This window comes from Vigna unguiculata, chromosome 5 (assembly GCF_004118075.2).
Source record: "Vigna unguiculata cultivar IT97K-499-35 chromosome 5, ASM411807v1, whole genome shotgun sequence".
In the NCBI taxonomy this organism is placed as follows: domain Eukaryota; kingdom Viridiplantae; phylum Streptophyta; class Magnoliopsida; order Fabales; family Fabaceae; genus Vigna; species Vigna unguiculata.
Window position 1 is genome coordinate 35,121,934 of NC_040283.1, and position 27,214 is coordinate 35,149,147.

Genomic DNA, 27,214 nt, shown 5'->3' on the forward strand with positions numbered 1-27,214 from the left:
ACGAGCGGGCAGCTTCGTGGAAACATCATATATCCTGAGTCCATGGTCAATTATTTGTGTGACTTGCAGGTTGAAAACCCTTGGGGTAATAAGGTCTTAGCCAAGAATTATCTAGAATAAAATAGTTGGGTGTATCTTGATTTTATTAACGTGTATGTTAACTGTTTATGAGCTCACCCTATCTGCTTGTATTTGGCAATGATCGTGTATTGCGTTACACGGGAGCAGATGATGTTGTAGGTGGTATTGGTGAAGCATAGAGCCGGAGCGGGGCTAGACTGGGGAAAAAGCTTTATCAAATTTGTATTGTTTATGGTTTTGAATAATTTTGTAAACATTTTTGTTACAAACTTTTATATATTGATTCGAGTTTTATACAGTATGGATTTTGGACAATGTTCCGATAAATTAATGTTTTAATTTTCTCGTGTTTTGGGAAAATGTAGTATAATAAATGATGTTTAATTATTATTTCTATTTGATTTATTTAAATTCGTAATATCCGACTGGGATGTTACAAAATCACTAATTAAAGAATTTTCATTGTGTTGAACATCATTTTATGTTTACTTTTATAATTATTTGGACTTGTATTAACCTGATTTTATTTGAATTTTATTTAAATTTTATGACACTGATATATTTTATTTTATTTTATTTAAATTTTTGATTAAATATTTGTTTTTTAAATAATTTTTTAAATATCCGCGGGTACCCGTAGATACCTGCAAATATGAAAAAAATAGGCGGGTACCCGCATAACGAATACTCGACGGATATGGGTACGGATACGAGGTGGATATTTATCAATGGGTAGGGTACAGGAGAGCTACTACCCGTACCCTACCCGCCTCGTTGACATCCCTATGAATATTCAGAAAGAAGATAGTCCAATGTATATGGTATATTAGTACAATCATATTAGATAGGTTTACAACAATATCACACACATACATTTCTCAAGCTATTACCATTTCTTTTGTTTCCAAACTATACCTAACAAGATCTAATCTCACTCGACCGCCCAAACTGATAGCGCCTCAACCACAAGAGGTACCACTACAGTTGCATCTTTACATGCTCACACCAATAAGGTGATCATTGCAAAAGAAAATAAACAAAACAAAGGAGAAAACACGAAAGAAGGGTAAGTTAACTGAATAAGAGACTACAATTGCATTATAAATAATCCATGCATACAATTTCCCATATTCAACAGGTATAGCACAATCACACAATATATCATATTATGAATCAAACTCTTCTAGAATCAATATTATCCGAATATGTGCTCTTGTGTAAGACTAGTGAAGTCATGCACCTGTGATGAAATAATGAAATAACATGCTCTCCCCGAGCTGCTCTCCCCGAGCTACCACACACAGGGTTAATCCCTTTTATAGTCATAAGAAAAATGAAATCATCTATCAACACCCAATTTTGTCTGGTTGAATAAATAATAAATAAAATAAAATAAAATTTTATTTTTAATAATAATTTTATTTTTCTTATTTCTTAATTTAAATATATAATATAACATCACTAAACATTTTTTTAAATAGAAAATTAAACGAAATAGAAAAGATAAGAAAAATATTTTTATAGTGAAAATAAGTTTTTAAAAGATAAACACAAAAAAAAATAATGATTAAGAATAAGAATTAAAAAAAAAGTTTTATAAAAAAAATAATAATAAATTGAAAATGGAAAAATAGTTTTTAAATAATCAAAATAATTTTATAAAATATATTTAAATTTATAAAAAAATGAAAAAAAAGATAATGGTAAAAAACTATAAATATTGTTTTAAAAATATATATATATTAGGCTAATAAAACAAAGTAATAAAAATAAAAATAAAAACAATAAAAAGATATATATAGTTTTTACTAAAGAAAGAAGTAAAACTAAAATTAGAAAAAGTAAGGAAATTTCAAAATAAGTGGTTATATGTTATCATTACTCAACTACATCCTCCTTATACTCCCATAATCTATATTCTCTCCCCATTTCTCTCAACTTTTGTACAAAGTTAATATCTTAGGCTATGCTAAAAAAATAAAAAAAGATCTCATGATCTCAGTTTTTTTTATGCTCGTTCCTTGAGTTCTTTTTCTTTCTCTACTTCATAAAAGAGAGGTTTTCTTACACAACACATAAGATATACATTTCTCCTTTATCCACCGTCATCTTCTTCCCAAGGTCAAAAATATCATTTTTGGATCTCACTCTCATCACCTTTCATTAACGATCATTCTAGAACAACTCATACTAAGGGATCACACACCACGATACTAAACACAAAGAAAAAGCACCTGAAAAATACTTCTTGGAGGGGCAAAGCCACCAAAACACGAAGCTTTGAGAAGATAAGAGAGATACACGTGCAAACATTGTTTTGATTTTGAAAAGTAGAAATCTTCAAACAGGTGTGAAAAAATCCAGGTTTTTCTTTCTCCTTTTTATATTTACTTATGATATTTATTATGAGATCATAGCACCGAACATATTGATTTTTTTTTCTCTCTTTTCCTTCTCTTACTCTGAAGCTTGAACTTATCATGGCATCGTATGTATATGTTCTAATTATCATTTCTTTTATGAAATTGTCTCTTGTAATGTGGTTTTGTTATGTCAAAATAAATGGTTGGTTGTGTAATATACGGAATTTGGGATGGGCTTTATTGCCATTAATATTAGATGAAAGTTGCATATGTGTGTTGGCATAAAAAGTGTCAAAGAAACATAAACCTTATATGTATACATAAATCTCTGCATTTGAAAGTTTCTTTGGTACATTTAGTTTATTAATTAAATTTTTTTATACTTTTTCCTTAATTTCTTTTATCGGAATGCGAGTGTTGATTTTAATGGCTAATATAACATGTTGCTTGCATTGGATATTTCAAAATAACGCACAAGATACACACTAAACATGAATATTGGAATAAAGAATTTTGAGATAGCTATTGAATAATAAATATGTCTAGGCATTAATTGAGAAAATTTTATTTTTGTTTGGTGATATTTTTTTAAAAAGAGATATATAATATTTTAAAAACTTATTATTATTTATTTTGTTATATATATATATATATATATATATATATATATATATATATATATATATATATATATCGCATAACATTAATTATCATGTTGAGCATAGAATTTGCTTGATAATTAAAATTTCAAAATTCTCATTAATTATCCTGTTAAGTCTCAAACTTGTTTGATAATTAAAATCTTTTAAAATATTTTTCATTACATTAATTATCATGTCGAGTCTCGAACTCGCTTGATAATCATTATTTTTCATAATTTTAATTATCATGTCGAGTCCCAGACTCGCTTGATAATAATTATTTTTCATAATTTTAATTATCATGTCGAGTCCCGGACTCGCTTGATAATAATTATTTTTCATAATTTTAATTATCATATCGAGTCCCGAACTCGCTTGATAATCATTTTTCATAACTTTAATTATCATGTCGAGTCCCGGACTCGCTTGATAATAATTATTTTTCATAATTTTAATTATCATGTCGAGTCTCGGACTCGCTTGATAATAATTATTTTTCATAATTTTAATTATCATATCGAGTCCCGGACTCGCTTGATAATCATTATTTTTCATAACTTTAATTATGATGTCGAGTCTCGAACTCGCTTGATAATCATTATTTTTCATAAATTTAATTATCATGCTGAGTCCCGGACTCGCTTGATAATAAGTATTTTTCATAACTTTAATTATCATGTCGAGTTTCGGACTCGCTTGATAATAATTATTTTTCATAATTTTAATTATCATGTTGAGTCCCGGACTTGCTTGATAATCATTTTTCATAACTTTAATTATCATGTCGAGTCCCGGTCTCGCTTGATAATAATTATTTTTCATAAATTTAATTATTATGTCGAGTTTCGGACTCGCGTGATAATAATTATTTTCATAACTTTAATTATCATGTCGAATCTCGTACTCGATTGATACATTATTTCCATAACATTAATTATCATGTGAAGTTTCAAAATCGCTTGATAATCATTATTTTCATAACATTAATTATCATGTGGAGTTTCAAAATCGCTTGATAATAATTATTTTTCATAATTTTAATTATCATGTTGAGTCCCGGACTTGCTTGATAATCATTTTTCATAACTTTAATTATCATGTCGAGTCTCGGACTCGCTTGATAATAATTATTTTTCATAATTTTAATTATTATGTCGAGTTTCGGACTCGCGTGATAATAATTATTTTCATAACTTTAATTATCATGTCGAATCTCGTACTCGATTGATACATTATTTCCATAACATTAATTATCATGTGGAGTTCAAAATCGCTTGATAATCATTATTTCCATAACATTAATTATCATGTGGAGTTTCAAAATCGCTTGATAATCATTATTTTCATAACATTAATTATCATGTGGAGTTTCAAAATCGCTTGATAATCATTATTTTTCATAAACATTAATTATCATGTCGAGTCTCGTACTCACTTGATAATCATTAGTTTTTTTATACTTTTTAATTATCTTTTTGGGTTTCGGACTTGCTTGATAACTACTTTTTACAACATACAAAACTTCTCTAAAACAATTTGAGTTTACAAACCCTTTCATCTTTTTCAAAACTTTTTTTCACTTAGAACTACGTGATCACTTATTCTCCATTCCAATTGGAGATACGTAGGAGCAAGGTCAATCCTTGTCGAGTTCACCTTCCAAAAATCACATCTTTTTCAAACAATTTTTTTAATTATTATTTTTTATTTTAGAACTACGTGATCCCTGATTTTCCATTCTGAATGAAAATACGTAGGAGCGAGACCAAGTCCTTGTCGGGTTCACCTCCCAAAAATTTAAAATCTTTTTAAACTCGTTTTTTTCCAAATAGTCTATAAAGAACTACGTAACCCTGATTCTCCATTGCAAATGGAGATACGTAGGAGCAAGGTCAATCCTTGTCGGGCCCAAATAAAATTTTCAATATTATTTTCTGTAATATTTGGTATTTTTTTATTTGTTTGATTTTTTTTTATTATTTTTATTGTTATTTATTTATTTATTTCTGTTATTTTTATTTTTTTTGGGGGAAAACATATATTTTAAAATTACATTAATTTTGCACACTTAATTAAAGGAAACTGTCTTTGGACGGACGTTGTGGGGTGCTAATACCTTCCCCTCACGCAACTGACTTCTGAATCCAAACTTGGTTTCGAAGACTATTTCTTTTTAAGGTTTTTCTATAGTTTTCCTTAATAAACTATGGTGGCGACTCCTCTATTATTTTAAAATAATTTTTTTGTCGTCCCGTCGTGACCCCGGTTGCGACACCATCCTTATGACAGGACCTCCTGCTACTCTCACCACCAAACCATTCTCTTTTACGTAAGTATGAATAGCTAGTAGAGTTCAAGATAGCTCACAAAAATGGAACAATACTAACTTTCAAGGCACACCCTAATGAAACACATCACCAATGGGATTTCCTCCCCGGGAAATACCTTACAACAGTTCACTACATACCTTTATTTCATAATATAAACCAATCATATACATCTTTAATCACATTTTCATATTCACATATCAACCAATTACAATTTCAAACATATACATACCTAAAGTACATCAAAATGCTGAAAATCATTTCTCTAATCCCAGACTTCAGAACAACGATCCCACTAGTCAAAATGAAGAATCACATGCATAGGATCAGTTGTCAAAATTTCAGCTTGATCTAACGGTTAACGAAGTGGGAATCTTCATTTTACCAAGAGGACACAATGTTAAAAAACTATGTAGTGCCCAATACCAGAAAGTGGCGGCCAACGCTGTTCAGTTCGCAAAAATTAGCGCTCAGCGCCACCTAGCCAGCGCTCAACGCTGCCATGTGAGGCTTAGCGATGTATCAGATACCAGTAACATCAGTTTTGCAGTATTTGGTAATCTAATCCTATTTCATAGCTCAATTTGGTACTTCTCCTTTATATATTGTTTTAAAATAGTCTTTAAACCATTGAGTTGATACCAATTTTATCAATGACTCAGATCCTAGAATTTCCAATTACTACCAATTCAAACAATAACATTGAAATCAAGAATCACACTTCAATTTAAACACAAAAACAGTCAATCAAAATCATATCAATTCAGAACACCAACAATCCAAGGAGAATTTCACAAATTAGAGATTACTCAATTAAACACTAACTTAAAGTTAGCTTCCCAGGCCTGGTATCCCGCTTAAACAGCTCTAAAAACGCCAAACATCACTAACTCCACAAGATACTCTATCTATACATAGAAACATCACAAGAACGATTAGGACATACCGTTATGATCACTGATCAGCATAAACTAGAGTTGTCAAAATGGGTTGGAACCAGCGACCCAACCGGGCTCACCACGGGTTCGGGCCGGATTGGGTTGAAATTTTTTTACAAATTTTAATACGGGTTGATTTTTTACCCAACTCACCTAGAACCCGACTCACCCAAGTTGAACCCATGGTGAGTCGGGTTGGCTCACCAACCCGCAAATAAAGGGTCACACAAGTATTTTTATGTTAAGTTGGGCTTTGTATTTGAGTCATGTTAGGTTGTTGTTTTTTTTTTGCTAACACATAGATAATTTGTATTTTTGTGATTTTGGTTTGTATTTGGATTATATTAAAGTTTATTTAGATTTTAATTAGAATTATAATCTAGTTTTGACTCAAAAAATAAATAAATAAATTGTATTTTTTTAATTAAGTGAGCTCGTGAGCCAACCTATTTAACCCACCAATTCGTGGTGGGTCGGGTCGGGTTGGAATTATTTTGGCTTGCTAATAAGTGAGTCGGGTTGGGTTGACTCACTAAGTGATCAACACGTGGTGGGTCGAGTCGGGTCGGACCGAGTTACTTGTTTTGATAGCTCTAGCATAGACTCATACAAATGATTAAAAGAACACATGCAAGCAGTAAAAACCTTACATGCAACAGAACTAGAAGAAGACCAGGGAAAAATAGTTGAAACTTAACTTACACAAGCGGAGAATCTGATCAGTCCAATTTGAAGACCTCGTCGTAAGGATCACTCCTACGGTTTCAGATCTTCAATCAAGCGAACAGAGGAGGAGAATCCTTAGAGAGAAGTCAAAGAACCATAGAAAAGTGATTTCTAGAGAGATTATGTGTTTTAAAATAATGAAACTCGTTTATAACAATCTATTTATACTAAAATCTTTTAATATTATAATAATAGACTCTCACTATTTTTAAATCCTTATCACTTTTAAAATACCATTTTCTATGGTCTTACAAATTACTTTCTTTTTATTTACTAATTAACAAAGAGGTCGAACATAATTAATAAATTAACCTAGATTCCAATTTCTACTGGTAAAATTTACATTCCTTGATATAAAGGGATAATCTAGGATATAATGAATATCTTTCCTTATTGTTAATATTATAATTGAAGGATTCTGGTAACGACTGTTTTAAGAGTAATGGTTAAACATAATTAATAAATATCGAATTTTATAAAACTAATAGTTAACTGGAATATTCAATAAATTTTAACTTTATTGATAATTGATAATTTTATTTTATTTTAAAAATAAAAATATTCATAAATATCAGATAATTGCCATTTGTAATTTTTTGATGTAAAAAAATAAAAAAAATAAAAAAATAATTTTAATGTAATTGTACTATTAAAATAATAAAACTTCATTCCACTATTAATATTGTTTGATGAAATTTTAGAATTAACTTTTTTATTCGTTCATCGGTTTAACTTTCTATTATTTTTAATTATTTAATAAACTCATAACATTTTGAATTTAATAAAAAGAACACCGTAAAAATATTTTCACAAATATACCATTACAAATGAGATAATCATAATTTTCTGTAATAATAAAATAAATTAAAAAGAAAAAGAAAAAATGTTAAATAATGATGAAGAGAAAACTTTATATTTAATAATAAAACTTCATTCCACTATTAATATATTGTTTGATGAAATTTTAGAATTAACTTTTTTATTCGTTCATCGGTTTAACTTTCTATTATCTTTAATTATTTAATAAACTCATAACATTTTGAATTTAATAAAAAGAACACCGTAAAAATATTTTCACAAATATACCATTACAAATGAGATAATCATAATTTTCTGTAATAATAAAATAAATTAAAAAGAAAAAGAAAAAAATGTTAAATAATGATGAAGAGAAAACTTTATATTATTAAATATAAAATTAATGTTTTAAAATAAATTATTTAACAATTTTTATATTATTTAATATAATACAACATTAATATATTTATTATAAAAGTTATTGTATATAATTATAAATTTAGTTTGAATCTTTCTGTACATTGTTTCTTTAAACCAAAATAGTGAGATATTAAAATTATTTTATTATTTTTTATGCATCAAATAAATTATTAATGCAATTGTATAACACCAATGAACACTCTACATGAAGTAAAATTATATTAATTAGTTCAAAATTTTACACTTATATATAAACTTTATACTTATTAATTATACCTTAACCATTTCCTTTGACACCGATTAACATTTCTCATAATTAAAATAACAAAGAGAACCAAGCATCTACTGACAATACTCAAATTATCCTTTAATCTCCTTTATCTACGTTTCCTTCAATTAAGTCATCAAATCCTTCGTTCAATGTAATCTTTTTCCTCCACCGTTCGGTCAGCTGGGTGATCGGTGTACATGTCTAAAAGACTCTGATGCTTAAGTTAGTTAAGACCGATCGGTAGATAATAGTAACTGCTATAATAAATGCGAATTAAAGATCCTCACCAACCTACCTCAGACCTCTATTTATAGTTTTCGGTGTGGGTCTATGATTAGGGTTCTTAATCATGGCCCAATTACTTTTTAAACTTGATTACTGACTTGTATCATCTTAATTTATTTCTAACTTACTGATCCAGGTTTTGGTGTGGCTGCCCGACCGAGGATCGTGCGGCCTGACAAGTGTCCTTATGGGTGATGGTCTCCATAGAGATGGAGACAAAATTCAATTGGAAATGAAGACAGAGGGAGTGTTTAACCAGTCTGGCCGACCGGTAACCGATTTAGCGTGTTCAGAGCTAAAACTCCGGAGAGACTGTCACATCAACGTCCAATGTAAGGTCCGCATGTAGCAAGCGGCCTGCGACCGCTTAACCTTTGTCGGCTTGACCGATGGACCCTACAGTACAAGAACAATGTATGAAAGTATCTTGAAATACGTGTGATTCTTTTATTTAAGGAAATTTCTATAATATATTATCAATCTTTTTCCAATAACCTGATTCTACAACCAAGTGTTATAGCAAGTTTAGTTTATTTTGTACCATTATCACTTCACCCAAATTGAAAGGTTAAGTCTATTAATCTAAATGAAAAAAAAAAAATCAACAATTTGTATTTATCTTTTGTTATAATAAAATTCAAATTCAAGTTTTCACCGAAAACACCCTCCCTGTCACGAGTATTCAGAAATGTAAAATTTACAAAAATATATGGACGTGTTCAGTGAGATATTTCGGAAATACATAAATGGAGTTTGTATTTACCAAGAAGAGGGATTCGATCATCTGATACAGAACAAACTTTTTTTTTTTTGTTTAATTGATTAAGGAAACATAACAGAAAGGAAAAAAGAGTTGCTACCCTATGCAAGTTACCAAATCAATGAGATAACCATATACACCAAGATTTACAATCTTTTTCCCATAAATCTTTCTATTTATACCCTGTTATTAACTCTCCCGAATCAGGTTAGTTGGCTCACTCAATACGTATTTGGGTAGCTCATACTTTGCTCCTGCAAAACAAGTGTTCAAAACGAAAGATCAGAACAAGATGAACATGAGATTCTAGCCCCATAATAACAAACACAAGGTGAAGTAGCTCAAATTCTGGTTTGATTTCCATGGCCAAAGTCCGGTAAACATTTCCAAGAATTTTGTTTTCATCATTATGGTATCTCAAACTAAGCTAGTTTTAACTTTCTGTACTTAATTTCCTTGTACATACCCTTCAATTCAAATACATGTTTGAAGTCTGCAACTAGACCTTACTGACACCAACTGTGTTTTCTGAGGTGATAAATGAATAATGAAATGAAACATATCATCATAAAGGTTTTTCTTTTAAGAGTGATAGTACTTATTTATGTAATAGGGTAGTTGAGTTGAGAAAAGAAATGGTGGGGTTTAAAAAGCTTTCCACCATAATCCACAATAAAGGTGGGTGTCACATGATTCAACTAAATGTGGACCACAGTGGGATAATCAAGGGGAAAAGTGTGACAATGCTGCAGGAAAGCCCACTAGTTCATGACATAAAAGTTCTTTAGATGCTTTTCAACTTAACTTCATTTCATCATCCATATTATGATTTCAAAATTAAACAAAAGATACTGAGTTTTCAAGACTGATTCAGATTATGGAAACCAAAAAACATTGTATCTTCCATAATTTTAATGTTCCTTTCTATTTGTAGATAATGGAATGCGACGTGAAACAATTACCTCTCTCATCATAGCATACTGTCAAATCAGAACTTTGGACAATTACCCCAGCACTATCCACAATTGCTTGTGCTAAAGTTAGATCAGCCTCAGCAGCAGCTCGAAGAGCATCCCAAATCTCTAGTAGCAAGCAGAAAAATATACATGGACTTCAATTAAGAATGTAATTAAGGCAAAGATGATATAAAGAGTAATTCAGAAATTGTTAAACATAATAACATATGACACTACCATTGATTGTTTTTTCAGAAATTGGTTTTATACAACTAAATGCAATTGGCTAACTTCATGTTTTTTTTTTCTTCTAATCACTATAAAGGTGAAATTTGGCAAGTAGACCCAAAGGAAACCAATCATTCCATCTTGCCACCACCAGGCCAAGGGAAGTCAAATCTCACTTTTTTAACCAAAGTCAATCTGAACAAAAGAGATCTCATTCAAAAGAACTTTGATAATAACTTTTTCTTATTTCCTTAGGGCGAAGGTTTTGTTCTATTATGGATTACTTTGGCAATAATACTCAAACATCAAGTCAACCAATCATCTAAGCCAATTGTAATTAGTATGCTTTTCATTCACATGTTTCTTGTCTGCCCAGTTTTCTATATAGAAAGCACGACAGATAAAGCAGTGTTAAATATCACACATAAGCACCAACAACCAAACATGATTCTTATAAAAGCACGACATTTTCCATTTCTTCCTTAATGAGAATTGTAACCTTATCATCCCTTCTTTCCAAAATTAGCTTTAAACAATAATGTAATAGCAAGACACAATTAAAAATCCACTCTTCGATCTTTATATGGAGAATATCATCATTACCCATATGCTATGGCATATGGATCGCATATGGGTAAAAAATTATATATCTGAGGCATCATATTTAATAGATGTAATAATGGATAAAACCTTTTTCTTATGATATGCAATGAGAGAACAAGAATATAAGTCCAAAGCATGACCATCCAAAGTGAAGTATTGCACATTTATCAACCTACAAAGTTCAATCTCTACTGCCTCGGGCCAGCCATCTACTCCCTTCAAGTTAAAGTTTCCTGTCCAACTTTTTCCTGACAAACACTCTTCAATCTCATTGCAAGTTATTGCACCCACACATGAACAAACAATAATACAGACACACCAATTAGGAGGTCACACTTTTCTAGTATCCCTTTGAAAACTTCTCAGCAAAGAACATTTTCAAAAATTTCTTCTTGGTAAAGAAATGACAACCCATACTTGATCAACTTCTATGCCTTCTCTAACAAGAATATGAACTAATGGAACCAGTTTAGTTTGGGATTTCGAATAACAAACTTTGGTTATTGTCAATTTACATCTTCAATAATTACCAACCCTGTGCTACAACACCCTGGCTTTAAAGATAGAGATTTCTTAGAAAATGACTATGTTAGACGAGATTAAGGTAAAGTAGCAAGCTATAAATAACTAATTTTAATCACTCAAAACATTGGCAAACTGCAGCAAACTATGGAAAGTGAGCTGATTCATGTTAAAGAAACCACTTCCATTTAAACTACTTTTCTTCTAAAGCCAATTTAATCTGCAATAGGCCTTTAAACATTCCAAATATTTTCATTTATTGTTTCGTGGTAATACCTTTCCGGCCACCGTAGTGAGGAGCTGTGTCCCAAAACTCATCACGTAATTGCGTTAGTTGAGTCTTTGTTATTGGCTGAGGATGCTTCCATGGCTTAGGCTTCCGGATCTTCTTTACTGCACCTATTATATTGGTGTAAATGGCAAATGATATTAAACTTGAAATCTAAGCAGTGTCATCAGGAACAAACCACTAAAAACACTGGAGGATGTAAGAAATGAAAAATCTAACCACAAGCATTTGAAATAATGAATATCAAGAATTCAGATTAGCAACACAAGAAGAACACTTATACTGTGAGATAAAGCAAAAAAAGAAGATAGTGATGTGCTGTACCACCTTATTCTATGCATTCTTTTTGTGGTTAAAATTTAATCATTACAAAGGATATTTCCCCCTTCATGATATCAGATCAGCACTACCAATATAGAACAAATGTGAGGTAAGACTAACAAAGAATTTAGACCACACAACTCACCATTCCGGTCAGGTGAAACTGGGTAACGAGGGAATAGGCCTTACAAAATCCAGGATACTCAGCTGGTATCATCGATAAAATCAAACATAATACTAGAAAATAAATCCCTCAGTATTCTGTCATAAATTTAGCTTTCTTTGTTTTCTAAAATTCGTAAAGCAACAACCTTATAAACTCGCTTCACTCAAGAACTTCCACATGTTTACACCAAACTACTGAAATTTAGTCAAAACCTCACTCAATGATCTAAACTAAACCCAACGGCAGCAGGGTCTATTTCAAAACCAACTATTCCAAACTCAATTCAATCAACAAAAAACTCACACGGAGTGTCCTCATTCCAGACTAATGTTTTTGAAACTACAAATAAGAGAAGGATACCAAGTGTTCCTGGTTTCATGTTGGCTTATCCAATCAGGCTGAGAAAAACAAGTAACGTGATTTCCACATTGAAAAATTGAGAGTATGTTCTCACACTCAGAAAAAGAACACAGAGCCACTTCTGCTTTGAAGTGATAATGAACGTACATCACCTTTGATGTGATGCTAAATCAGAAACCCACTGATTTTAGGTTGAAAATTGAGTGAGTTAAAGCAACTAAAGCTTTTTGAGTTGAGTCAAAATAGTTTGTACCGAATTTTATAACTACCTAGATTTTAGAACAAAAAGCAGCCAAACATGAACCACATCACTTGAGAATCAGTTTCACTCAGAATCAATTTTGCCAATACTCGCCCAAACACGTACCAAACAAAACACTCGAACATAAAAACCAAATCAAGGCACCATGTGTTGTTAATAAGTTTGGAACACCATTCCTAACTCCTACCCCCAAGACACCCAACAGACTAAAAAACATAACAACCTACGACCAAAATCGCTGGTAAAAACAAGCATGAAACAAGAAATGCTCGAAACAGTTTCACAGGGTAGGATTTTCATTATTCAATACAAAATGTGGCAAAATATCCAAAACCCAAAAAAAAAACAGATTTGTAATTCGTTCGCCCTATGCACCTTAATTCTTGGTTTTCTTCCCCTTCGAAATTACAATTTTACAGTGTCCCCCAGATACGATCGTTCGCAAATATCAGCACCCCAATAAACAACAACCAAAAATAACCGATTTTGACACCGACCCAGAATAAAATTCCCAAAGATTAAAATAAAAGGGAATGCAAAAATGAGGTTTTGAAGGAATCAAAAGAATGGGTGGCTCACCGTCAGGCTTGGATTGCGAAGATCCAGCACAACCCATCGCAGAAGGAGAGAGAGAGAGAGAGAGAGAGAGAGAGAGAGAGAGAGAGAGAGAGAAAGAGGGGAAAGAAAAAAAAGGGATTGCTTGTGAGTGAGATGCGAAGTCAATGACGTAGCTTTGTCACGATAACCACTGCAGTGGGTAACGGTAATGGCTACACTCTACTACCTCACCTTCCAATTAAAACTACGATTTCAGTGACTGTAATATACTAAGTAAATTTTATTAAATTATGATAAATAATATATATTATACATTTTAATTATAAATTAATTTTAAAAATATTTAAATTTAGGTTAAAATATTAATATCTCAGATATAAAGTACAGAGAAAATGAACGAAAATATTTTTAAAATAATTACTTCTACTTTTTATGTATATTCTTTCATAATATTTAATATTGGTTTGCTTTTCTTTTAATTTTTACAAATATAAACACGTTTTGCCATTTGTTCTAGGGAGTATAATTATAATATAACTAAATAAGAAAATTACCTCGGAGAAAAATAGTCTTATTGATATTAATGGGTTTTCTATTACCTATACATGTTATTGATGTTATAGATGTATTTCAATCTTAAAAATAAATTATATTTATACTTAAAATTTTATTTTATATTAAATGATAGTTTTTCAAATTGTTTGATTGAAATTAAAAACATAAAAATATATATCATTTTCAATCAGAACTATATTAAATTTTTAAAATAAAATATATTCTTGAAATTATTTAATGATATTTAGGTATAATTTGTTGAACTTTTAAAGTTATACTATTTTTATATAAATTAGAATATATATATATATATATATATATATATATATATATATATATATATATCGGTCAATATTTGACAAAACCAGTTTTGATTGCTTCTCTTAGATGAAACTATATTTTAGGAAATCTGTTTAAACTCTTATCACTTTCGGTCCATCATTTTTAATATCTTTATATTTAACTTGAATTTTAATATTTTAAAATAAAATTACAAAATGATAATATGGCATGTTTTATGTAAGGTCCAGTTTTCTGTTGCCTTATTTTTGTAAGGACTGTCCCAAATCGAATGGGCCCAAGGACTGACCCAAAACGAATTCAGACCCTAAGACTGACCTGACCTTAACTTTCCCTCTCACTTTTCAGAAAAATGTTCCTTGTCCTAGAGCCGCAACCGTCTCTCAATCTCTGCTAGGGTTTGGTACCACCGTAGGCACGCAAGTTCGAACCAGCTCTCTTCCTCTACATAAGTACCCTTTCATTCGTGCTTATAGTTCTGCTACCGTTACGCTAGGTAACTCACTTCCCGCTGTCTCTCATTTCTTTTCAGCACCTTAAGTCGCTCCTTGAGTTGCCGCTTTCTGCTGTTTAGGGTCGAGATCTCGTGCTAGCCATTTCCAGGTAGGGAAGCTCTGGCTTACTCATATATTCCATTTTTCCATGTTGTTTGGTTGCTATTTCGAGGTTTTGTGGTTGGTGTGATGTTATATTAGCTGTGAACGTATGAGTATGTGGTTTTGGAGTGGTGTGGGTGGCTGTTGTAGGAAAACAGTAGCGAGACCTGATAATCTCGCCTAGGCGAGATTGACAGAGACTCACCCAGACCCTTTTTACATGAGAGGTCGCTCAGGCGACCAGCTCAGTTTTTGAGCGAGCGAGCGTCTCGCCCAAGCGAGAGGGGTCTCGCTCAAGCGAGAGGGGTCTCACCTAAGCGAGATCCCGCGTGAGCTACTGTTTCCCTTTTTCAAGCCCTCGCCTAGGCCAAGGGGGCTCGCCTGAGCGAGAGCCTCTCGCCTGAGCGAGACCCTTCAGCCTGAGCGAGGAGCTGGGCGAGGCAGTGTGATTGTGTGGTTGTTTCTGAAATTCTGAAATGATTTATGCTTGCTTGGATGTTGATTATTGTGTTAAATGCATGAGAACAAATAAATATGCATGAGTGATGTGATTCATGAATTATAAATGATGGTTTTGGGCGTGAACCTTCGCATGTGAAATGAATGAGGTGATTGGTATTAAATTGACACGGCATTGGTATGAGATGAAATTCCACTATGTTGGTTGAGAATGATGAGCTGATATGGATTCACTGGAAAAATGAAAGAGATGGATTATGAAGAACTAGTATGCGATATGTGTGTATAAATCTATATGATGAATCTTTCTCAATTGGTTAAGGATGTTTAGTCCGTGTCAGTGCGTAATTCTTTGGAGTCTCTAGGTGAGACTTTTAGGGTCGCGCTTTAGTGGTTAGGACGTAATTCCATGACCCCTGTTAGTGGGTGCCCATGGTGGTGATCCATCTGTATAACTAGGAAAGGATTCAAGGTTTGCATCATGACACTCTAAGGAGTCAGTTAGTCTCACCTAGAGCGGACTGACTCCTGTGGTGAGAGTGGCAGGAGGCCTGAAATTCATTAAGGGCTAACCTTGTGGTGAGGGAAATTGATTCATTGTAACACTTGTAACACATAGCTCGGGGGTGAGCAGAGGTATCCACCACAAGTGCGAGCATCTGTTGAATCCGACCAGGTTATATGTATCCGGATGAGTCGAGTCGTGTCTTAGTGTATTGTTTGGAAAGTCATAACATGCTTAGTTGATATATGCATATGGGATTGTGAAAATATATTTGATTGTATGGATGAAATCTTTTGTGCTCTAGCTTACCCTACTTTCGTTGTTGTGTGTTCTGCTGTGTGGTACTCTCTAACTTGTTGGTGTGAGCAGATGCAAGGAACACCCGTGGACAGCAGGGAGGTGATGGTTCTGCTGCATAGTGTGTGTGGACTGGACCTTATTTCTTAATGGGCTTTTTTTTAGGGCTATGACCCATGTATTGCTTTATGCTTTATTACTCTACTTCCATCTGTTAGACTTTTCAACTATTTTCTGTTGACATCGTGGTGTGCTTAGTTTTGTAGGGGTGATGTTAAGGATCCCAGGACTGTGCTGTTGTACTATTTATGTGTAACGTTTCTTTTAATTACGCTTATTAATTAAATGGGACGTTACATTTTATGTTAATATTTTTTATTTACATTCTTTTAAATTTACGAGACATTGTAAGTAATTAACTCACACAATCATTGTTAAGGCCCTATAAAAAATTATTAAACAACAATCATATATTAAAATAATTAGCCACTATAAGCCAATATAATAATTAATTTAAATACGAATTTATAAATTAAAAATTATTTATATATAAAATAATATTTATTATGAATAAAAAATATAATTAATTTATAAATTAAAATTAAAATTATATAATACAAATAAGTTTTTTGTTGAATAATTATTTTTAATTATTAAAATTAGTTGTTATTTAATAATTTCTGTAATAATCTATAACTATATATAAAGGGAATTCTCTTTTGTGTCCACATTTTATAACTCCAATTTTATCCTTTACAATTTAATTATTTATTAAATTTTTAAAAATTAACCGTTACTTTTACAAGTTTTTATAAAACTATTTACTTATCTCCTACTTCTTTTTTCTACTACTATTCATCAACACATACTTTTCTCATATTTTCTCCATACATTTTACTTTATTTTTTATATATATATTTTTATTTTATTTATTAACTTAATAACATTACAATATCATCAATTATTAATATAATTCAAAAAATGCATACACAGAGGCGATATCTCGCCTGTGTTTACGCTAGTATAATTTAAATTTTTTTTTAAAATTTAAGGGACTAAAGAACCAAACGGCTTTGTTATGATATAAAATCAATTTGTACCATTGAAATACAACAAACTAAAACTTCACAATTATAAATTGATTTTATATATTTTTAAAGTTAAAAGGCAACCCAAAATTGTTTCTTAGAGTAGCATGACAAAACTTATAAGATACCATTTGTAAATGAAATTTAGCATTAATCAGTATTAATTACAATCATTATGAAAAGAAATTGTGTAATTTTTAATTTTATCATAACAAGTAATTTAGTCTATTATTAGATAAATAAATTTAAATATCTCAATAAGATTAGTTTTTAATTTCTTGTTAGAAAGTTTTAAAAATGCACATTAGATAACTATTTTGATAAGTGACTATATCATAAGATCATGTATATATATATATATATATATATATATATATATTTGGTAAGATAAATTAAACATGAACTAAAAAAACATTTGTTTAATAAAAGTGGTGATGAAATTTAGCATTAATGGGTATTAATTACAATATTATGAAAACAAATTGTGTAATTTTTAATCTTATCATAACAAATAATTTAGTCTATTATTAGATAAAGAAATTTCAACATCTCAATGAGATTAGTTTTTAATTTCTTGGTAGAAAGTTTTAATAATGCATATTTTTAGTTTATTATTACGTAACTATTTCGATAAGTGACTATTATAAGATTATATATATATATATATATATATATATATATATATATATATATATATATATATATAATTGTGATATTTCAATAAATACAATAAATTGGGTTTTTGGAGTGAATATTAGATCTAGATGTAACTTTGATACAATGAGTACAACATTCAAATACTTGTAATTCGGATAAGCAACATTAATTGATCTAAGATAAACTTCTAAATAACCTTATACAAATTTCTTTTGTAACAAGATTATTTAATTATTTAACAATTTTATGAAAGTTTAATCTCAAAGACTTGTTTCATGGCTGCATATATCTGCTAAACTTAACTAGACATATCCCCACGTCTAAAGATAATTTTGATGATGGATATTATTTTTCATGTTTTATAAGACCAAGAACACTTATATTCATCATAAGGTGTCTAACTAATTCTTAGGTAGCTCTAACTACACATAAAAATTTTGAATTAATTATTTGAACACACTCTCATGATTACAAAAAGAATAGAAAATTAAATAGAGTTGTCTAAAATCATATACATTCCTAACACACGTAAGAGAAAATATAATTGACTCAAGAAAATAGTAAAAAGAGAACATACTTTTATAGACAAATATGATTGGACAAATTTATTGTTTTTAACACTAGAAGTCCTAAGATATGCTTGGATCTTCAAAGAAAAGAAAGGAAGAGCTACAATTTTGAAGAAAAGATAAAGGAGGTTTAGTAAAAATGATTTTAAAGAGATAAATTTTTTTATAAAAGGAAGATCGGTAAATAAAATTCTATTTGCAGTTTTGACTTTTTAAAAATAAAATATACAAATGTCATTTATAAAACTATTTTCTATAGCGATTTTTAAAACTTCGCATATTATATGTCGTGTTTTATATAAAATTATCAAATAATTTTAAAAACTATAAAATGGATAAAAATAACTATTATTGTTATATTCTTTATTTTAACTCTTTTAAAATAAGCATTATTCAGTTTTATAATAATTGAAACTATGTATTTGAAATAGAAAGTAGAAAATATTTATAAATGGAAATAAAATATCTTAATAATTGGAAATGAATTAGAAATTAAATTTGATTATAACTTTTCAATATTTTCCTCTCTGATGATAGCATCATAAATAAGGTGTGGATATCCCTCCCTTCATTCTCACGGTGGTGCCCTTCATTTATTTCATGTTGCTCTTTAAATATGCCATAAAGAACAAACATTTTCTTCTTATTCTTCATTCTCCATTTTTTTTCCCTTTTTCTGAACTCTTTTCTTCAGTATGGAATCACTTCAATTCTCAACTTGTTGATTATTAATTTTCTATGCCTTTTTGAAATGAATAAAGTAGGAGCGACTCTCTTTTAAATTTGTTAATCTCTTAATTGAAGTAAAAGTTCAATGGAAAATTAACTATGTTTATCTTACCTTACAACTTAAAAATTGATGCTATGATTCAATAAGAAAACATCGAGTCCTTTTCCATTGTTTCAAAAGAGTGTGACTTAAATTTAAGGAAAGTAGTGAAATTTGGGTGTGAAGGTTGAGTGTAAATATGGCATATATCAATTGGGTATGCAGAAAAAGTAGGGTTTCTAAAAATTTAATAAAAAAAAGATAAGAAGGAATCATCAAGACTTCAATGAGCTGAACTTTTATGCTGCTTTTTCTTTTCTTTTCTTAATATATTTTTGTGTACACAACACGAAACTTTTTTTCCCTAGAAACAATACTGTTCGATCAAAAGAGGATTAGAGCTTAATGACAATATACTTTCTTATGTAATCAAAACTGATAATTTGTGACATAATTGATTATGTTTAAAGACATTAGACATCCTTTGTCATTTTCACCTTTTTTTTTTGTTATTTTCACCTTTTCATAATATACTCTAAATCTCAAATGTGAAATTTTAAAATTTTAAAGATACTTTTCTCGTCATATATATATATATATATATATATATATATATATATATATATATATATATATATATATTTTAATGCGATTTAATAATATATGACACAATAAATCTAATAAGTAATCTATATTACTAATATAAATTTTAACTTTGATATATTTAAAAAATAAACTTTAAAGTTAATTTAATTATAAAATGATATTTGTAATTGTCTATGCTCCAACAATATAATTAAAGTATTTTTTTATTAACACAATATCTCGAACAATATTCTTATATGAACTGTTCCAACTATACCGTGAACTAGGTATAAGTATACTAAGGAATCCCTTATTATACAATAAACAATCACCAACAACCTTCAAAGCTGCTTATTTTGTAGTACACTGTAAGCAACCATAAACAGTCTTCAAGGTCGCTTACTCTGTACTAAGGAACCCCTTAGTACATAGTAAGCAGTCATCAACAACCGTCAAGGTCGCTTACTCTATAGTACACAACAAGTAGCCACCAACAACCTTCAAGACCGCTTACTCTCTAGTACACAGTAAATAACCACCAGCAACCTTTAAGGTCACTTACTCTATACTAAGGAAACCCTTAGTACATAGTAAACAGTCATCGACAACCTTCAAGGTTCGTTTACTCTGTACTAAGGAATCCCTTAGTACACAATAAGCAGCCATCGACAATCTTCGAGGTCGCTTACTATGTACTAAGGGATCCCTTAGTACATAGTAAACAACCATCAACACTTATATTGTTCATCCTACATTGAGGAACACACTAGTACGCAGTAGGCGGCCTCAAGCATCCAACCCTATCCACTCAGCTAACTAAGCGACCCAAGAGTATCCAACCCTCAAGTCCCACATGTCCACTTACCAAATATTGTATAGTTAGAATCCCCCATAAAGTATGTGGTATCCTTTCATATTGACTCATAAGCTACCTACCAGCAACCATTGAAGGTTCTCCTTGTAATTTCACCTACTGCCACTGGATCCAGAAATAGTTAAAAGATGTATTTTGGGCCCAAAAGCCCATTCCAAGTAGGACCCACAAGTAAAAAGGGATAAATAACACATTATTCTATGCATTGATTACACATTAAAATATTTTTTGAATCCTTGACATCATTAGTGATAACTTAGACATCAAAGTGTCTTTTGCAAGCACCACTACACTGTCATCGGAGTAGGAAGACTTCAAGCCAGCAACTGAGTACTAGAGTGATTAAGCTTACTTATAGAATACAACTTGATCCTATAAGAACATTAACCACAGTATAAAGTTTATTTTTTTTTATCAATGATATTTTAATTTCTCCTTTTTAGCCTCTTACAAACTCGTTTAATTTATAGAAAAATAAAAAAGGGAAAACGACTAGACCGTCTTTTTACTTCTTGTATTTATGTATTTATAAAAGGGAACGTCTTTTAACATTAAAACACTTATATAGACAAGTTATTATTTGTTATTTTATCTTGTACCTATAAAATGTTGAGATTCGACAAATTTCTACTTAGATAACAATACAAATTATTTTACAGTGTCAACACATAATAACTTTCCTCATAAAATTACAATTAACAATAAAAAAAATTTCACCATATATATTAATCATATTTAAATTTAAACTTAACTATTATACACAAATCGGTCCCCACACAATTATAAGTTTTGGTGTGCATAATATATTAAAGGAGAAATGAGCATGATTTATTGGAAGGAAGAGGGAATCATAATGAGTTAATAATAAGCAATAGCATGGGTGAGAAGAAAAAAAAAAGAAAGTAGAAAAAGTAGAAGGAAGGACAGAGAAACAGATAAAGTGGTTGTTGGCTGTCAGTGTTCCATGCCACGTGCCACCATGACATGTGATCTTCTTCTTTTCTAATATTGTGGCACTTCTTGGACAATATGTAACAATATTCAAATAGAAAACATTCTAACAAGTAATAATGTTATGATTCTTAAAGCAATCTTTTTATATGTTCTTTTAAGTATTACATTAAATTATGTCAAGAGATAAGTATTAGATCAGACAAGCTTAATAGTTGGAAGTTATTGAGGGAAAGATAAGACTTTTGTAGAGCGGGTAATAAATTTTAATTTTTAAAGACTATTAAAATTAGAAGTTTAAATTATATGGAGAATAAATATTTTATTACTTAAAAAATTATAAAGTTTTAATATAATAGAAAATGAACTATTTAAATTATTTTATTTATCTAAAATATAAAGTTCGCATCTTTTCCTTAGATTTGAAAGTTATTTGTCATTGTAGAAGGTGATAAAGTATAGAGTATAGAATAATTAGTTTGATCAAATTTTGTTTTTGACTAATTCCTTTTTTTTTATTTTTTATTTTTTGGTTTTTGTTCTTTTGACCGCATACATGCAAGGTTTAATGGGTTGCGTGTGTGATCTAAATAAAAAATATGTATCTCTATTAATTGAGGTTTTGAGTGATATGTTTAGTTTATGAATTAGGTTTTCAAAAAAATTGTTAGGACTTTCCTAGTTTTTCTAAGTGTTTTTTTACTAATTTCTTGAAGTTAACTCAATTTACTTTATTGGAAGAAAATTTTAAATTTTGATAATATATTCCAATTTGTATAAAAACACTAGGATTGATATCTATGAATCTATTGTATTGGCTTGATATAAATTAGAAACGAGTACTATGGTATGTGATTTGAGAATGAGAATTACATTATTGGACGGTAAATTACTATATACTAGTGTAGATAGAGCTTATATACTAGTGTAGATAGAGCTTTTAAAAACAATTAAAAAAGAATTTTGATAATGATTTTTTAAACATCATTAATGGAGGTGTCGTTGTAACTTATATACTATAACTAAAGTTAAAGTTGTCAGTATTTTTAGACATTACATTGATGGCTAGCAATATCTAGTTGGGAAAAAAATAAAAATAAGTTACATCGAGATTATCATTGTAATAATCAAATTAAATAAAAAAAGAACAATTTGTGTATTTGATGGTTTTTTTAAGGACCCGTTGTTGAACTCACGAAACAACAACGATTATGGCAAGAATAATCGTAGTATATGTGAGCTTTTTCTAAAATTTGGTTTGTTTTTTTGGCTAAAACCTTAAGCTTGTACAAAATGTAATACAAAAGAGACATTCATAGGCATGACTACTTACAAATTACCACATTGAAAACAAAAGATTAAGGAATGCTCCAATACTACAATGTATATACAATATACTTAATGCATGGTTAAACTCTAAAAGAAATGTAAAAAGTGTTCAATTAAAATTAAAAGTTCTATAAAGACATAATATTATAAAAATTACGTTACTTTATCATCTATCTTATAAATAAACAAAATATTTTGTCCATTTAGTTCAAAGTAGATAAGTTCATATGTCGATAATAATTTAATTTATTAGTGTAGTATTGGGTTATAATATATAACTTTATCTCAACTTTTATCAATATGTGATCATGGTTCAGTGCATCATGTAATAGTCACATTCATAACACCAACTTGTTTATTATATTACAAGTCAAAATAAACATGATTAAATCAATTAGTGACAATACAAAGATGAATAAATTATGCAATTTTAACACAATAGTATGAGTTATTTCCTAGCAAACTTATGGTCCTTTTCCATTCTTCTTTTTTCTTATCTTCATCATTTTCATGTTTTTTCATTCTCAATATTATGTCTTTAGTTTTCTTAAGTAGTGTCTCTACTAGTTAAAAAGTGACCAAATATAGGTTATTTTCAACCAATCAAAACTTGATTTAGGATAAGTTTATCTTTTACTCTAAAGTCTCTTTATCCCTACTCTTTTTTATTCTATTTCTAAATGTTTCAAGGTTACAAAAAAAAATTAGTTGAAAAAACATTTATCTTCACTGTTCAATCTTTTAATGATTTTTATTTTTGATTTGATAGTTTTTCCTTAAGTTTCTACGCATTTTAGTGTGTGTGTTCATCTTTCTTTTTATCGTTTGAAAAACAAGTAATTGTTAAGTTAATTAAATCAATTAGTGACAATACAAAGATGAATAAATTATGCAATTTAAACACATTGGTGTGAGTTATGGTCCCTTTCCATTCTTCTTTCCTTGTCTTCATTATTTTCATGTTTTTTCATTCTCTATATTGTGTCTTTAGTTTTCTTAAGTAGTGTCTTATCTTTTTTGTAAAATATTCTACTAATTAGAAAGTGAAAAAATATAGGTTATTTCCAACCAATCAAAACTTGATTTAGGATAAGTTTCTCTTTTACTCCAAAGTCTCTTTATCCTTACTTCTTTTTACTCTATTTTTGAGTGTTTCAAGGTTACACAAATTTTTTAGTTGAATAAGTATTTATCTCAACTGTTCAATCTTTAAATGATTTTTTTATTTTATTTCGTGGTGGTTTTGCCTTAAGATTCTATGAATTTTGGTGTGTGTGTGTGTGTTCGTCTTTCTTTTTATTGTTCGAAAAAACAAACAATTGTTAAGTTAAGATCAATTAGTGACAATACTGATGTGATCCCAATAAGCCTAACCCCAAAATCCATCAACAAACCCAAGCTCACCTTGAAGCTCAATCACTAGAAGCATGATGAAGAAGATCCACATGGGCCTCTCACAAGATGATCAAGTCAATCATGGACTTTTCACTTTATTCACATGGGCCAAAGAAATATACAAATATGAGTTGATGCATGGAAGGCCGTAGATTAGATTGGGTCATTGTTTAGGCTTTGCTTTCAATAAAATAAGTTAGAACATTTTAGAACAATTAGGCCGAGCCCAATTTGCTCTTTTGGCCGAGAATCCTTAGCTCTCTCTACACTTGGATGCAAGCAAAGCATGAGACACGCAAGGAGAATGTGATGGTAGCATGGAATGTGTGACTTGGGCAAAAAGAGTGTGACATGCCACTTGGCATCATCAAGACTCATCTCCTACATCACATGGTCTCCAATCAAGCTTCTCCTCTAAGTTACATTTGCATTACATCTTTATTGCATTTGCTTCTCATTTGGTCGGGCATGTGCCTATAAATAGAGCCATTCAACTATTATAATGGTTACTCTTGAATTGCTAATAGATGCTAGTGTTGAGATCACTCCACACTTCTATTAATTTGAGAGCATAGTGGCTATCCTTCTCTGTCATCTCCTCTAGCCACCTTCCACACCATAACACCAATTTTACTCTTCATCTTCACCAAAAACCTCCATTGCCGAGAGCATTCTATGGATTTATCATCAATCCCGCTGCACTTCATCTTCTTCTTACTGTCTTCCATGGATTTCCTTCCACCCCCTCCACCAAGGACGTCCATCAAATACAAAGATGAATAAACTATGCAATTTAAACATAGTGGTGTGAGTTATTTCCTTGCAAATTTATGGTCCTTTTCCATCCTTCTTTTCCTTGTCTTCATCATTTTCTTATTTTTCTATTCTCTATGTTATTCTTTAGTTTTCTTAAGTAGTTTCTCATCCTTTTTACTAACATATTCTACTAGTTAGAAATTGGCCAAATATAAGTTATTTTCAACCAATTAAAACTTGATTTAGGATAATTTTATCTTTTACTCTAAAGTCTCATTATCCTTACTCATTTTTACTCTATTTCTAAGTGTTTCAAGGTTACACAATTTTTTTAGTTGAAAAAGTATTTATTTTAATTGTTCAATATTTAAATGATTTTGTTTTCGATTTGGTAGTTTTTCCTTAAGTTTCTATCAAATTTGGTGTGTGTGTGTGTGTTCATCTTTCTTTTTATTGTTTGAAAAACAAGCAATTATTAGTTAGGGAAATTAATGAGTTATAAAAGAATTTATGTGAGAACCTAGAAAATGGTACTTTAGGATTGATAGTGTTTAAAATAATGAATACTCAATTATTTTCATATTAAAAAAGTAAAAGTCTAATTAAAAATTTTATAAATGAGTTTCATTATCTATAAATACATCATCGCTCTACAAACCTTTTCTTTGAGCCTTCTCCCTTCTCTTTAGATTTCTCATTCTTGAGTTCATATTTTCGAAGATTAGAGACCATTAGGGTGATCCATGTGTCGAGCTTTCTGCTCCTGTCCGATCAATTTCTCAAATTTAGTAAGTTGATTTTCTACCTTTTTCCTTGATTTGATGGTAATCTTTGCGCATGTGAGTGTTCTTGGCTCACATGTGGCTTCTGTGTCTTCCATGTGAGTTTCTGCTGATCAGTGGTTCTAATGATGTCCCCTGATCATGTTTGTGATGTCTTTAGGTTGAGTAGTGTGTTCTGATAGCTAAAAGGGAGATTTAATATTCCTTGAGTGGTTTAAGTCATCTTATAGGTAAGGGAAGCTAATTTAAGTTTTTTGAAGTTATAGAAATATTGAATTGATATATTGTATGATGATGTTGTGAATTGTTGGTGTGTTGATTTATGGAATGATACATGATTATATGAAATTAATGTTTTAAAATAAAGGTTGTTACATGTAAAAAGAATTTGGGTTTGTTTTGTAGTTGAGAGTTTTTGGTACTTATGTTTGAGGTTTATTCAAGTTTGGCATGTGTTTGGTGTCTATGAAGGTTCTTGAATTGCTTAGACTTGACTAGGAAGGCATAATTATGCAAAATCATGTTCTGTAGAATAATGCAGACTCACTAGATGAGGGATGACTCGCTCAACGAATCAAAACTTAGAGGCTCAATGAATTGGGAGTCGCTGAGCGAGAATTCACTCGTTGGCCGAATCTAAAGTCAGGGACTCACTGACTTAGGAGTCGTTGGTTGAGTACCCATTCACTCTGCGAATCTAACATGTATAAATTTGTATTTCAGCTTATCTTATTTTTAGATAACTGTAATATCACTTTTACATGCTAGCATATTTAAGCTCGGTGATTATTGGATATGAAATGTTTTGATTAATGGTTTTAGATTATTAAATGGGATGTTAGAATTTAAATCTTGAGCATCGAAATTTTGTT

The 27,214-nt window shown here is 30.2% G+C and overlaps 1 protein-coding gene across 1 annotated transcript; it reads right to left on the minus strand.

The window, feature by feature from the left end:
* Window positions 1-9,578: 9,578 nt before the first annotated feature.
* Window positions 9,579-14,099, minus strand: LOC114183065 (ubiquitin domain-containing protein 1-like). The gene is made up of 4 exons (XM_028069916.1): window positions 13,897-14,099; window positions 12,196-12,318; window positions 10,573-10,692; window positions 9,579-9,864 (listed from the first exon to the last, which is right to left on the minus strand). Exons 1-4 carry the CDS (start codon window positions 13,931-13,933, stop codon window positions 9,800-9,802), a joined length of 345 nt encoding a protein of 114 aa, XP_027925717.1. The 5' UTR covers window positions 13,934-14,099; the 3' UTR covers window positions 9,579-9,799.
* Window positions 14,100-27,214: the final 13,115 nt, after the last annotated feature.

Excerpts from the sequence above, each read along its gene's own strand:
- LOC114183065 (XM_028069916.1), bottom strand. The coding sequence starts at position 13,933 with ATGGGTTGTGCTGGATCTTCGCAATCCAAGCCTGACG. Across the intron at positions 12,319-13,896 it reads TTCGCAATCCAAGCCTGACG|GTGCAGTAAAGAAGATCCGG; the intron begins GTGAGCCACCCA and ends CCAATATAATAG. Across the intron at positions 9,865-10,572 it reads AGTATGCTATGATGAGAGAG|GAGCAAAGTATGAGCTACCC; the intron begins GTAATTGTTTCA and ends CTTGTTTTGCAG.